At 36.0% G+C, this 12,038-nt stretch overlaps 1 protein-coding gene and 1 long non-coding RNA gene across 6 annotated transcripts; one reads left to right on the top strand and one right to left on the bottom strand.

The window, feature by feature from the left end:
- Positions 1-3,078: 3,078 nt before the first annotated feature.
- LOC132069209 (uncharacterized) lies at positions 3,079-3,904 on the top strand. Its single transcript, XR_009417698.1, has 2 exons — positions 3,079-3,458; positions 3,562-3,904. It is a non-coding gene; the product is annotated as an uncharacterized LOC132069209 (long non-coding RNA).
- Positions 3,905-4,704: 800 nt separating this feature from the next.
- LOC132029608 (transcription factor ABORTED MICROSPORES) lies at positions 4,705-9,502 on the bottom strand. 5 transcript variants are annotated; one of them, XM_059418889.1, is made up of 9 exons: positions 9,368-9,502; positions 8,782-8,881; positions 8,237-8,419; positions 7,995-8,073; positions 7,826-7,894; positions 6,702-7,304; positions 6,063-6,359; positions 5,653-5,829; positions 4,705-5,072 (listed from the first exon to the last, which is right to left on the bottom strand). In XM_059418889.1, exons 2-9 carry the CDS (start codon positions 8,874-8,876, stop codon positions 4,869-4,871), a joined length of 1,707 nt encoding a protein of 568 aa, XP_059274872.1. In that variant the 5' UTR covers positions 8,877-8,881; positions 9,368-9,502; the 3' UTR covers positions 4,705-4,868. The 5 variants fall into 5 exon arrangements, with proteins under 5 accessions (XP_059274872.1, XP_059274873.1, XP_059274874.1 ...); XM_059418890.1 differs by having other exon boundaries at positions 9,213-9,488; XM_059418891.1 differs by having other exon boundaries at positions 9,218-9,487.
- Between the last annotated feature and the right edge of the window lie 2,536 nt (positions 9,503-12,038).

The following is a 12,038-nucleotide window of genomic DNA, read 5'->3' as shown; positions in this document are numbered from 1 at the left end:
ATTGGAGGAATTGCTAGAAACTTTAGAGGAGACAGCATTATGGCTTTTGCTAAAGCAGTGCAATTTTGCTCTAATAATAGTACTGAAATTCAAGCTGCAAGTTTTGGTATCAACTGGTTAGATGATAATGATATTAACAATGGTATTATAGAGGTGGATTCAATCCTAGTGGTAAAGTGGCTAGATGGTGCATATAGCATCCCCTGGGAATTCTTGAAGGAGATAGAAGCTTTGAAAAGGATTACAGACAAAAGAAGTATCAAAGTGCAACATTGTTTCGGGGAAGCAAACACAGCAGCTGATTCTTTAGCTAAATTTGGTAGTAACACATTGTTCAGTTTCATTGCTAACTTGTATTATACAATGCAGGAAATTCCAAGGCAGGCTAGGGGAGCAGTGAGGATGGATAAAGCTCAGCTAGCAAACTTCAGACTCAGAACTACAAGAAGAAAATGAAGTACAAACGGGAGTGGACAAGGAGAAGCAGCAAACAGATCAACATGGAAGTTCTTAATCAAATGCATAGGATGGAGCGTGATTTTTGGACAGATTATTAACAATTTTTTGCTGGACTATTGGCAGCACCTTCATTAGGAATGTGTTGCAAGTCCTATGTAAAACTAGTAGGTTGTTTTTGTACTATAGTTATGATGTCCCTTGAGTTGTAAGTATAATGAGAACATAACTAATTAGAATTCTATCTAATTAGTAGTGTTCTTCTAGCTCATAGGGGCAGATATAAGAGAGGTTGTCCTCACAAATGTAAAAGAGGGAGTCATGGCGTAGCCCTCCTCCCATGTATATTTTTGGTAATATTATTAACAAGGTAGGGGTCAATGCCAAATCCCCCAATGGCCATAGACAATTAAGTCTATGGGATTGGTTTAATTTATTAAAAAAAAAAAAACTCATATGGACTCGACGCATATTTACATTGATGTATAGAATCAATATGATTACAATTTTAGAAGATTCTTAGACATAGGCAAACATCCCCTGAGATTCTTCAAATGGACACCTGATTTTGTTCCCAGGAGAAAAACTTTTTTTCTCCAATTTGGGTTGTTATACCAATGGTCCTATCTCCTATGGCCTTGCTACCATTGGAAAGCAGTAAAGCGGATAATTGAGAGAACTAGAGCTCTTTTATCTCTTGAAAAGGCTACGCTGGTAAACACTAGGGGTTGCGAAGCTAAGGCTATAGTTGAAATGGACCTCACAAAAGATTTGTCGGATAGCATTTGGGTTGGTTTTGATCATGGCGATGAAGATGGCTACTGGAAAACCATAGAATACAAGGTTATCTCGGACTACTACAAGTATGTAAACATCAAGGCCATAGTAAAGCACAGTGTAGACTCAAAATGAGGGACGAAAACAATAAACAAGATCCTTCCAATCCTCAATTTGGTACCAGAGCTGATGCACACCAAACTAGGGAGTTTCAAGTTGGAGAATCTAGTCAACAGAACACTACCAAGGAGAAAATACTACTAATGACCAGACTAACAACTACTAGTAGGGTCAAAACACCATTAATAGGGAGATACAGCAAAAACCAACGATTGGCAATGGTAAAGGAAAAGCACAAGTGAAGGAGAACTCTAGGATTTGAACTACAGAGGTTGGAACCAGAATAAACCTAAAAACCTCAAACAAGTCTACATTCTTGTTCATATTCCTAACCAAATCAGGAGTCTACTCCCAACACACAACAAACCCCTGAACAGACTGAGAAAGGTAATGAAGGTAATACTGCTTCAAACAATGCTGGAACTCTTCCCATAATTGTGAATAGAAAAGACCCTAGCTCCTCTAGTAATCTCCAGATGGTTGTCAGAATTAATAATCTGGAAACTAGATCTTCACTTGAATGTTTTTATAAAGTGAATTAACAGAAGGAGACACTTATTCATAAAGAGTCTGATATTGCTAACTCTCAGGATGAAGCTGATGCTAATCTTTTAAGCATAATTGAGGGTACCTCTGATTAGAATCTAGCTGATAATCTTGTTGTAGAGTGACAAAGATATTAACATTACAAGCAACTCTCTTACTGATGATAACACAGTTAAGGGGGTGACTAATGAAGATAACTCTGAAGCTGATATTCAAACTGGCAAGGAAGAAAACCCCAACGAGGATGTCACAACCAAGGATCACGTACATGATAGTATGAATGATAAAAACGAGAGGAGCATCCCTTTGTTCTCAGAACCTCCCCCTACTGTGATCTGCACAGGGATACCTCATCTGATAATAGAGATCAGAGCCAAACACAAAGCGTCAAAGCCAGGAAAAGAGCAAACAAAAAATTGAGAAAAATGGAAGTTAAGAAGAATAAAAACCTCACACACCTCCATAATCTGAATGTTCCTATTACTACCTCCCTCCTCTCCTCCCTCAGGACAAAGGTAAAAAGTTTGTCCTCTTCAACAAAATTAATATCAACGGCCATTGCAAATGAAGATTTAAAATGAACCCGGAGAAGATGTCTTATTATTGCCTTTGTTTATGATATTTGTCGGTGCTTGGGTGTGTTGTTGATGGACAGTATGAGATTGGATTGTATCTGAGTTAGAGGTCTCGTATTACCCATTGGGTGATTAGGTTTGCCAAAGTTAGAAGAGATCTTAGAAAAAATTATTAGTGTCGTGATTGCCATTGACACTGGGATTGCTTTTATGGACTCCTCTATTAGGATCATTTGCAGTGTTGCCTACAGCTTCAACACAATTTTGAGCCTTCGGTTGTCTCTCAGTATTGGTGTTCACAGGCTCATGTGATTTTTGGATTTGTTTTGTGCCATCATCACTGCAACTGACAAATTCTTCCTGTGTTAGTTCACTACTAACAGTAACATTTGGCATAAGATAGGTGGTAATAGGTTGGTGTGTCCATTGTGTATTAGATGGGTCCGGAAGTTCAGGGGCTACATCGGATGTTAATCAAAGATGTCAATTAAGATCATAGGTAGTTAAGTAAAATGGCTAGAGAGAAGGGAGAGTATAGCTTACTAGAAGTCAAGATTGTTTAGACTCGTAACTCATCAAAACTAAGATGATTGATATTTCGGAAAAGGGCCAAATATACCCCTGTACTGTGAGAAAATGTTTAAATATACCCTTCGTTATACTTTGAGTTCAAATATACCCTACCGTTATACTATTAATTCAAATATACCCCTCTTCCGATAAGTTTGTCCAAGGTGGACATCCAATCCTACGTGGTAATGACATTTGATGAGGTGGCTGCCACGTGGCATGCCACCTCAGCACCCTTTACCCATTTTACCCTCTTATCTATTTGCTTTTCCACCACTAACCACCATTATGACTGTTACCGCCACCATGAAAAATATTGTAATTCAAAGCTTAGTCTTTTATATATATTTGTTTCTCCACTCATCTCTCGCATTGGGTTCAATACAATCTGAAGCTTCTCGAATTTCAGGTGAAGTTCTCTTCCTCGAGAAACTAGATAATCTCTTTATGTACTACTACTCTATTAGTGTGCGTGATATTGGGAGTGAGTAATTGAAGTATTTTTTTGCAGACCCAGGTGCTCAAAGCATTTGCAGATTGCCCAACCACAGATCCTCACGTTAGCACTGCCACGGGACACCGGTCCTGTCCCCAGCATTAAGTCTCATATTGTTCAGATACTCCGATTTGGTGTGAGTTGACTGGCTGGAAAATCAATATTGTCCATGGTGGTGGTAATGGTGGTGATGGTGGAGGGAAATGGAATTTTTAGTGGTGGAAAAACAAATAGAGGGGAGGGTAAAATGGGTAAAGGGTGTTGAGGTGGTATGGCACGTGGCATCCACCTCATCAAATGTCATTGCCACGTAGGATTAGATGTCCACCTTGGACAAACTTAACGGAAGAGGGGTATATTTGAACCAATAGTATAACGGCAGGGGTATATTTGTACCCAAAGTATAACGAAGGATATTTAAACCTTTTCTCATGGTACAGGGATATATTTGGCCCTTTTCCGTTGATATTTTGTCCTCTATCATGTAGAAGTCGGTGAAGTTGAAGTCCTCGCGTAGCTTATTCAGCACAATAGAAAATATTTCAACAGAGAGAACAAAAAGGAAAATTGTATCTCCTTGCCTTATTCCTCGTTCAGATGATCCATGATTCAAAAAGTCAAATCTTCTCAAAACTAGGCTGACCCTCTTGAATCCCAGGTATTAAATTAAATTTTCACACCAATTTAAATAATTCTTTTAATTAATTTTTCTGACTTTCAAAATAAGATTATAGAGATTTATTCTACCTTGTTAACGTGTGAAGAGAGCTTGAATCCCTTTAATTAGTTTTTGGAATTCCAGATAGCACTTTCTGTCGTCATGATTCGATAGAATTGAAAGAGTTTCCACCTGAAGTTGATGGAAGAATTTGTAGAAGAAGAGGAAGGAGAGTGTGGTGGATATTAGTTTTTTTCTATTCCATATGAATCTAATTAGTTAATTAAAAAGTGTAGAAAAGGGTAATTGATATGATTCTAATTATTTTTTAATAATGATAAATAACTTAAAATAATTGTTATAAAAAAATCGAAACAATGAAGATAAGTTTAAATATTGAATCGCAATGGAGATTATTATTAAAAAGTGAAACTGAAGAGACGTTTCTGAAATTGTCTCCTTGATTTTGACAATAACAAGATTTATTAAACAAATTACTATAATCCTTCTTCTATAAATATGAACTTCGTAGCAATATTGTATTACGTCTATGGGCACCGATGAGATTAACAAGTTCACACATGTATTTTATTCTGCAAACTATTGAAACTCAGTACTAAAGTAAAAAAGAGAAGTGCATTATTACAAGTACTATTTAAAATTAAACATGCTAGTGATGGTGATGACGGTGGAAGCGTTGATGATCATGATGGTGATGCTGATGTATATGATTATGGAGATAATCTGTATTGCCATTTGCATTATTATCTGATGATGCTCTAGCCAATTCAGACCAACCTCTACTAGGGTTTCTTGTCAGCTCTAGCAACGAGTCCCTCACATGATCAGCTTGAACCATTTCGTTATCCCTTTTCTGCTAACATACAATATTCATTAGTCAATGAATTAAAACAAGAAAAAATGAATTTCACACTTGAAATATGTGAAGAAATGTTATTAAGGTTTTCATATAGTTTCGAGAAAATATTTTGTTATATGCAGTTATTAACGTTGACAAAATACTATATTTGGTTCATATTATTTGTCTTTTAAGTAAAGTTTTTGTACCTCCTTTAAGGAAAAAGTTTGATAGTTTTAATTATAGTAGTGTTTGTCTAAACTATCATTTATCTCTCCTTGAATATATCACTTAATTAAATACACCATTAATTGGAATGCTAAGGATAGATTTGAGGAAAAGAAAAGCAATAATTGTTTTTTTAAAACATCAAATCAAATAACTGGATAGCATAAAATGACAAAATGACTAATGTAAGTCTAAGCAAGTGTAAGCAAATATGATCACATAAGAAAATCTTAATATAGGCCCTACCTCAAGTTAATGTATTTGTAGACCAAGCAATACTTTTTGCTAAAGTAGGCATTAATTTTTTCTTTTCCTTTTGGGCTGTGGAGTAGGTGGGAATTAATTGTAGAAGAATAAGTTGACTTACTTCTACTTTGAAGATACTTGATACTAAACAAGTATGCCTAGTTGCATTGACATTGGTAACCTCCAAGCCCAAGGAGTTCAAAGCCTCCAAGATCCTCACAAATCCACCAGCCTTGTGCTCACGAAACACCTTCACAAAGAACTCATTCCCATCTAACTGTGCAACTTCCACTTGTGGCTACACATTAATGACAATCAACAAATATATCTTAAAATTCATGTCATTGTAGAGATTGAAAATACAAAAAACTCTTAACTTCTATACACTAGTGTTAAAAAAATGACACTATCAGGTCACCTGAAAGAAAACTACAACTAGCCATCAATAAAAAGTGGAACTTGTAAACTCAAACAGGTTACACTATCAGTGTTTATAAGTTAAATTTGTACTATAAATAGAATAAGTTGTACCTCCATTTGCTGCAATTTTTCATTTTCTTCTACCTCTTGATTTTTTCTGGAAGGATCAGTGCTGCCATTAGAATTAGTTGATAATTCTCTATGGCTTCCATTTGAAAGTTTCCCATTTTCTGATTTCGGCCTGTTTTTAGTTCCATTATGGCTTAAAACATCAGGGTGAATTTGGTCCTGATTCCTTCCACCCTCGTCATCTGAATGTTCTTCAAGCTCAAGCTGCAGATCTTTCACTTGCTTTTCCAATTCCATTACATATTCAATAGCATCTCCAAGGATTGAAGCTCTATCCAACTGTAAATAATTTCGACGCTAGTGATTAATTGATCAGGAATTCTAATGAGGGATCCACTATAATATAAAGAAATTAAAACTAGCTAATAACATCGTCGCTAATTGCTTGTAGCTAATATAGTTTTGTGATAATTAGTCGCTAAATAGGATTAGCCGACGGATTTTGCTCTTTGGCTACAGAATTTTTGCGTCACTGATTCCGGAATATATAGCTTGTTGCATGTATTCATAATGATGACTAGGAGCTGTTGTGAAAACAATAAGCTATTGCAAATAAGAACTGGGAACTGAAAATACTACAGCATGTGTGCTTTTTATGAATTAAGATTATTTTAGAATTACCTTGGAAATTTTGGGAACCAAAGCTCTAAGAGCATAGAGCCTTTCATTAAGTTTCTTCCTTCTTTTCCTTTCAGCCACAAGGTTCTTGGATTGAGGACCCTTTCCATTTCTCCTTCTATACTTAGGATCATCTTCTTCCTCATTTTGATCACTATCAGACCCCGAATTGGATCTTCCGTTATCATGTTTGACAGATTCATCATCAATTCCACCTTGAGTACTACTTCTCATCATTTGTTTCTGTAGATAAGCATCCATCTCACTCGAGAAATGTGTGACATCACTTGTGCTCTGATCAAACAACATATTATTCCCTGTGTTGTTTTCGACTTCTGGTGTGCTGTAAGTACTGAACTGATGAGGAAGGAAGCTCATCGAAGAAGTATCCAAGTTTTTTCGTTTAAGTGGGAAATCATATGACAATTGATCTGATGTATCTGCGGGGGAAACTGTCTGCCGGTAAAGATTTTGGGAATCTGTAATATGGTCATCTCCATTTGAGAAATTTGAGTTCATAGTGCCTGAATTCATCATAGATTGCTGCTCCAAGTAGATGTTGCATTTTGCTGAGACAAATTCTATGACTTTCTCATCTTCTGGTAGCTGTAGTAAAGATTGTAAATTTGTGATGGTGTTTGTTAAGGCTTTAATTTGTGTATATATGTTACATCAAATTATTTACATTTATGATATCAAATGTCAAAAATATTTTCCTACATTTATGCTCTTAAATTATTATCCTACATCACTTGCTTAATTTCATCAATATTTTTGAGTTGTTGTGCTCCCACTCTTCAAAAATGTTGATGGGTGTGTGTGGGATCCTCCAAAAGTAATGCATTTTTGGAGGATCAAACATGGGTCCTGTAACATTTTTAGAGAGTCTGAGCAACATTCTTTTTGAGAACTTATAGCGAACACAAATATTATCCTTCTACATGATCACCCTTTACCTTCCTTATGTACTGTCTCGTGTTGCCAGTGTGTATTGCTGTCATAATTTAACTATAGAAAAGGAAGTAATTTTGCTACCTGACATAATCTTCTTGGAATTTATACTAAACATAAGGAAGAAAGTAGTAATAGATGAAAATGAGGGTAGAGGGAGGAAGCATATGTTCTACTTGTTTGGTACTGAACAACTCAAGCAATCCAAGAGGAGATGGAATCAAAGCTCTGGTTCCTATTATTTCCTGCAATTAACATCAAACAACATTATGTAGAGAAAGCAGGTGCTTTTTAATGGAGATTTATGCAATGAAAAATTGACAGTAACATTAAAGGAATTCTTACATTAGACAAATTTGATTCTGAGAAAGGTACAAAGTTCATCCATTTTGCTTGATTGGCTAATAAGGCCCGTGCATAAATTCTGCAATTTTATTGCGAAGAGTTAGATTGAAGAGGACCTTTTTTTTTTCTTTTGAGGATTGAGATATAGCCTCTTGCTGAAATGTCAGGTAAGGTTGCGTACAATAAACACAATATGGTCTGACACTTTCTTAGAATCCGCACATAGCTGAATTTTTTCTTACCCGCAGTCTAGCGCCAGAGAAGAAGGAACCTGAGCCAGTAAATCACAAGAAGTTGTTCTTGGATGCTGAATCATAACATCTCTACAAGGTGAAGTAGAAGAATCAGGGAAAAATATCTCCTGCTCACAGCTATGCATATTTTTCTCAGCTCCACCACAGCAGCAACAAATCCATTCAAGAAACCTACATCACACATATCAACATTACAAAAGGGTCTTTAATTCTTTCTTTTTATTATTATTTTTTTTTTTTTTCCTTTTGGTTTGTTGTGATTGAGAAAGAGACAAAGGCGGATTTAGAGGGGTTCTGTGAGCTCAATTAGACCAAAAAAGTTTCGCTTGTACCATGTGTACATATGAAATAAAGCATTTAAAATGAATAGCAAGAGCAGTACCTTTGAATACTAGATATGACTTCAAAATAATTGGGGGGCTACATATAATAAAATCAATTGTTCTAAACCCACGGACTCTAGATCATGCATTCCCCTATAGATGGGAGGGGGGCAAGAAAAGTTAAATTAATTGAGATCATAGATCATGTACCTTTGATCTTCACTCAACTTCCACAAAACACAGTAATCCCAGTTGTTTAAGCCCACAATAGGCCTAAGCCTCTCCATAAGATGCATGAGTTCCATGTTTCCTATTTGGGAGAAAAAACAACAAAGATTATAATAGGACGAAAGGAACAAACGATTTTGGCACAAGAATAAAGTTTCATCAGCAGATCAAAACAAAATACTAAAGTGAAAAGTGTTTGTCTTCTTCCTACAAATGCTCATGAAATCATTTATACTAATGAAGTCACAGTCTTTTTCAAGTAAATAGACAGCTCAAAACAAAGAGTAAGAAACAAGGAATGAGAAATATATAGATCATATCGCTCCTTTTAACTGAACAAAACAAAAGTAAACAAGAATGACAACAAAAGACATACTAAATTAAAAGCATAAAAGTCAAAAGGCAAAAGATACCATACAAATTAACTTCAGCTGATAGCTATGTTTAACTGATGTTTTCATTATCCAACATGCTCCCAAGAATCACTATAGTTCAGCAAATTCTAAAAGGAAATTCTTAAATAAACAGAAACTATGTAGCTTAAAAGAAAAAATGAAATTAAACACACTTCCCCTTTGATCTGAAAAGTCTGCCCTTGTGTGATGTAGTTGTGTTTACGGGTGAGATTCTTGTTTTTAATAGAGAAAATTAATTAGGTAGGTGAAAGGCAATGCATGCATGATGCTTTGGTTTGTTATGATAAGAGCGTCTCAAAGAAATAAGAAAATACTCTCTTTATTAGCTTAGCACTTTTCTTCACTCTCTTTGTGTTTGTTTTCTTTTTATTCTTTCTTTTTGTAATTAAGTTTATTCTATTTTGCAAAGAATTTTACTTTTATTCACCGACAAAAATTATAGATAACACGGATTATAAGATTTTGAAAAATAATATTGATAGAACCTATGAGTTCACCCTTTTAGTGTTCACCACCTGAAAGTTCACCAAAACAATCTAAGGGATCTGGTCCCTTAGCTGTTTCCACAGATAATGACAGAAAGTAAATAAGGCAAGATATTTACGTGAAAAACTCCTAGCTCAAGGGATTAAAAACCACTAACTACCTCAGTAGGATTTCCAACTTCACTAAACTGAGCAATGTTCAGATTACAACCTATTGCAACCTAGGAATTAAACTCTTAATTCCTCTCCCTTACAATGTCCCTATTGTAAGCAACTCTTGACTGCCACTAGCCAAGCAAACTAATACACCTTGCCTATACTTAGACAAGTGTACCACTCAAAGGTTAAGTGGGTGAACAGTCCACAAACACCTTCTGAGAATTCAATCTAATACACCTAGACTAACTCTAGCCTAGTGTACCACTCAAGAGCTTGTGGAAGCAACTTTGAGAATTTAGAACACCTACAAACAGCTTCTTAAAACAGAAGAGCAGGTTTACAATTTATAGAACAAAAGAACAAAGACTCAACAACCTAAGGAATTAAAGCATCATCGCCGTGATCCGTCCTTGGCTTGTTGAGGCTTTGTTCTTGAGAGCACCTTGAGAGGGGTGGCGGCTCCACTTGAGAGAAATATGATTTTCAGATTTGCAAGTGTTAGGTCAAACTAATCCCAACATGTTGTATATATATGAGATCAAGGTATAGAGCATGTGAGAAACATGTGACCATTGATGGTAACTTTCCAAGGGCTAGTAGTTCCTAGCACACATACGTGTATCTTCAGGTTTCTCGCTGAACAATGCGGCCTTTACCAAATTGTCATGCTTCGTATAGTGCTCAAGGGACTGTTACACCTCGGAAATTTCATGTCGTGGTGTCGTAGATAGACTAACGCAAGCTTAAGACGAACATGAAGCTCTCACGACTATAAAAGGGTATTTGGCAACCTTAAAGTGCATGTGATAAGATTGTTAAAGTTATATGACTCGGTGAAACCAGGTTCGTTTAGGGAAGCCAAGTATAAGTTGTTTTAGGGAAGATTTCACAACTATCGAGCTAACGGATATTTAGTGAGACCTTGAGGATGAGTCATAAGATTCGTTAGATCGTTAAGAAAGTATTGAACAAGTGCCAAGAAGGCTCCATAAGGATTCGAGATCAAACGAAACAACGAGAACAAAGCCGGAAAACTTGTGGATTATACGATCATATATACGGACCGTATAATTTATACGGCCCGTATACCTAACCGTAGAACCCTTCCAAAAGGAGGATGAGGTTCTGGAGGAAACATACGGTCCATTATATGGACCGTATAATTTATACGATCCGTATAGTAGACCGTATATTTCGGGTCGGGTTCGAATTTTATTTTCTATATATGAACGACCCTTCTTCTTTTTTCTCATTTCCACTTCTCCAACCTTCTTTAAACCTCTAGAACTCTCTCTATCTCACACTAACACATATCTAAGAGGAAAATCAAGGAACAAACATCAAAAGTTGGTAGAGTCAAGGGTGTGGATGCTTCGTAGGGTTGATAAAAGCTAAGAATCTCTTGGGTATTGAAGTTGAGTTTTTCTCAAGAGGAGTAATTCCATCCAAAGACCATTCTTACATAATCAAAGGTGAGTTTCATAATTGTTTCATGTTATTGATAGTGTTGAGTAGTTGAAGAATTTGAATTAGGAAAGAAATATGGAATATGAGCTCAAGTATGTAACTAGTGGTATGTTGAGTTGAAAGATAGCTTGACTCATGATTCGTTGTGTAATATGAGTATAACCTTGTTGTGAATGCCGCTAATGATGTTGAAGTATTATGTGAATGACGAACATGATGTTGCATTGTAGTTATGTTATGGAGGATTTTGAAAATGAATTGGGAAGTTGAATCATATCTAACTTGAAAGAATTACGTATTATGATATTATGGGTGTTGTTATGATGTTTGGGAGTTGTTTTATTATATGGGGAAAAGTTGTCGAAACAAAGGAAATGCTGCCCAATTTTCGTTAGCCCTTAATCGCTTTAGTTTGAGCTTAAGTATACTTCCGATTATCTGATTTTAGTTCGAACACTTTTGTATGTAGAATTGTGAGCTCGGAAGGAGAGCGCTTAGTCGATATCGTTAAGGAGACGTAAAGGTATGTAAGGCTAGTCCCCTTCTTTCAAAGGCATGACTTCTATACTATAATTTCTTTCCTATACTCCCATGACCCTCTTGCATCCCTAAAGATGAAAGTTAAGGATCCTTCAAAGCCCTTATGAGATATGTCCTATGATAGTGATGATGATAATGATGTTTTCATAATGCGGATATTTCTATGTTTGTG

The sequence above is a fragment of the Lycium ferocissimum genome, chromosome 9, assembly GCF_029784015.1.
Source record: "Lycium ferocissimum isolate CSIRO_LF1 chromosome 9, AGI_CSIRO_Lferr_CH_V1, whole genome shotgun sequence".
Taxonomy (NCBI): domain Eukaryota; kingdom Viridiplantae; phylum Streptophyta; class Magnoliopsida; order Solanales; family Solanaceae; genus Lycium; species Lycium ferocissimum.
The sequence above is the reverse complement of the archived record's forward strand: the minus strand, read 5'-3'. Positions and strand labels throughout refer to the sequence as shown.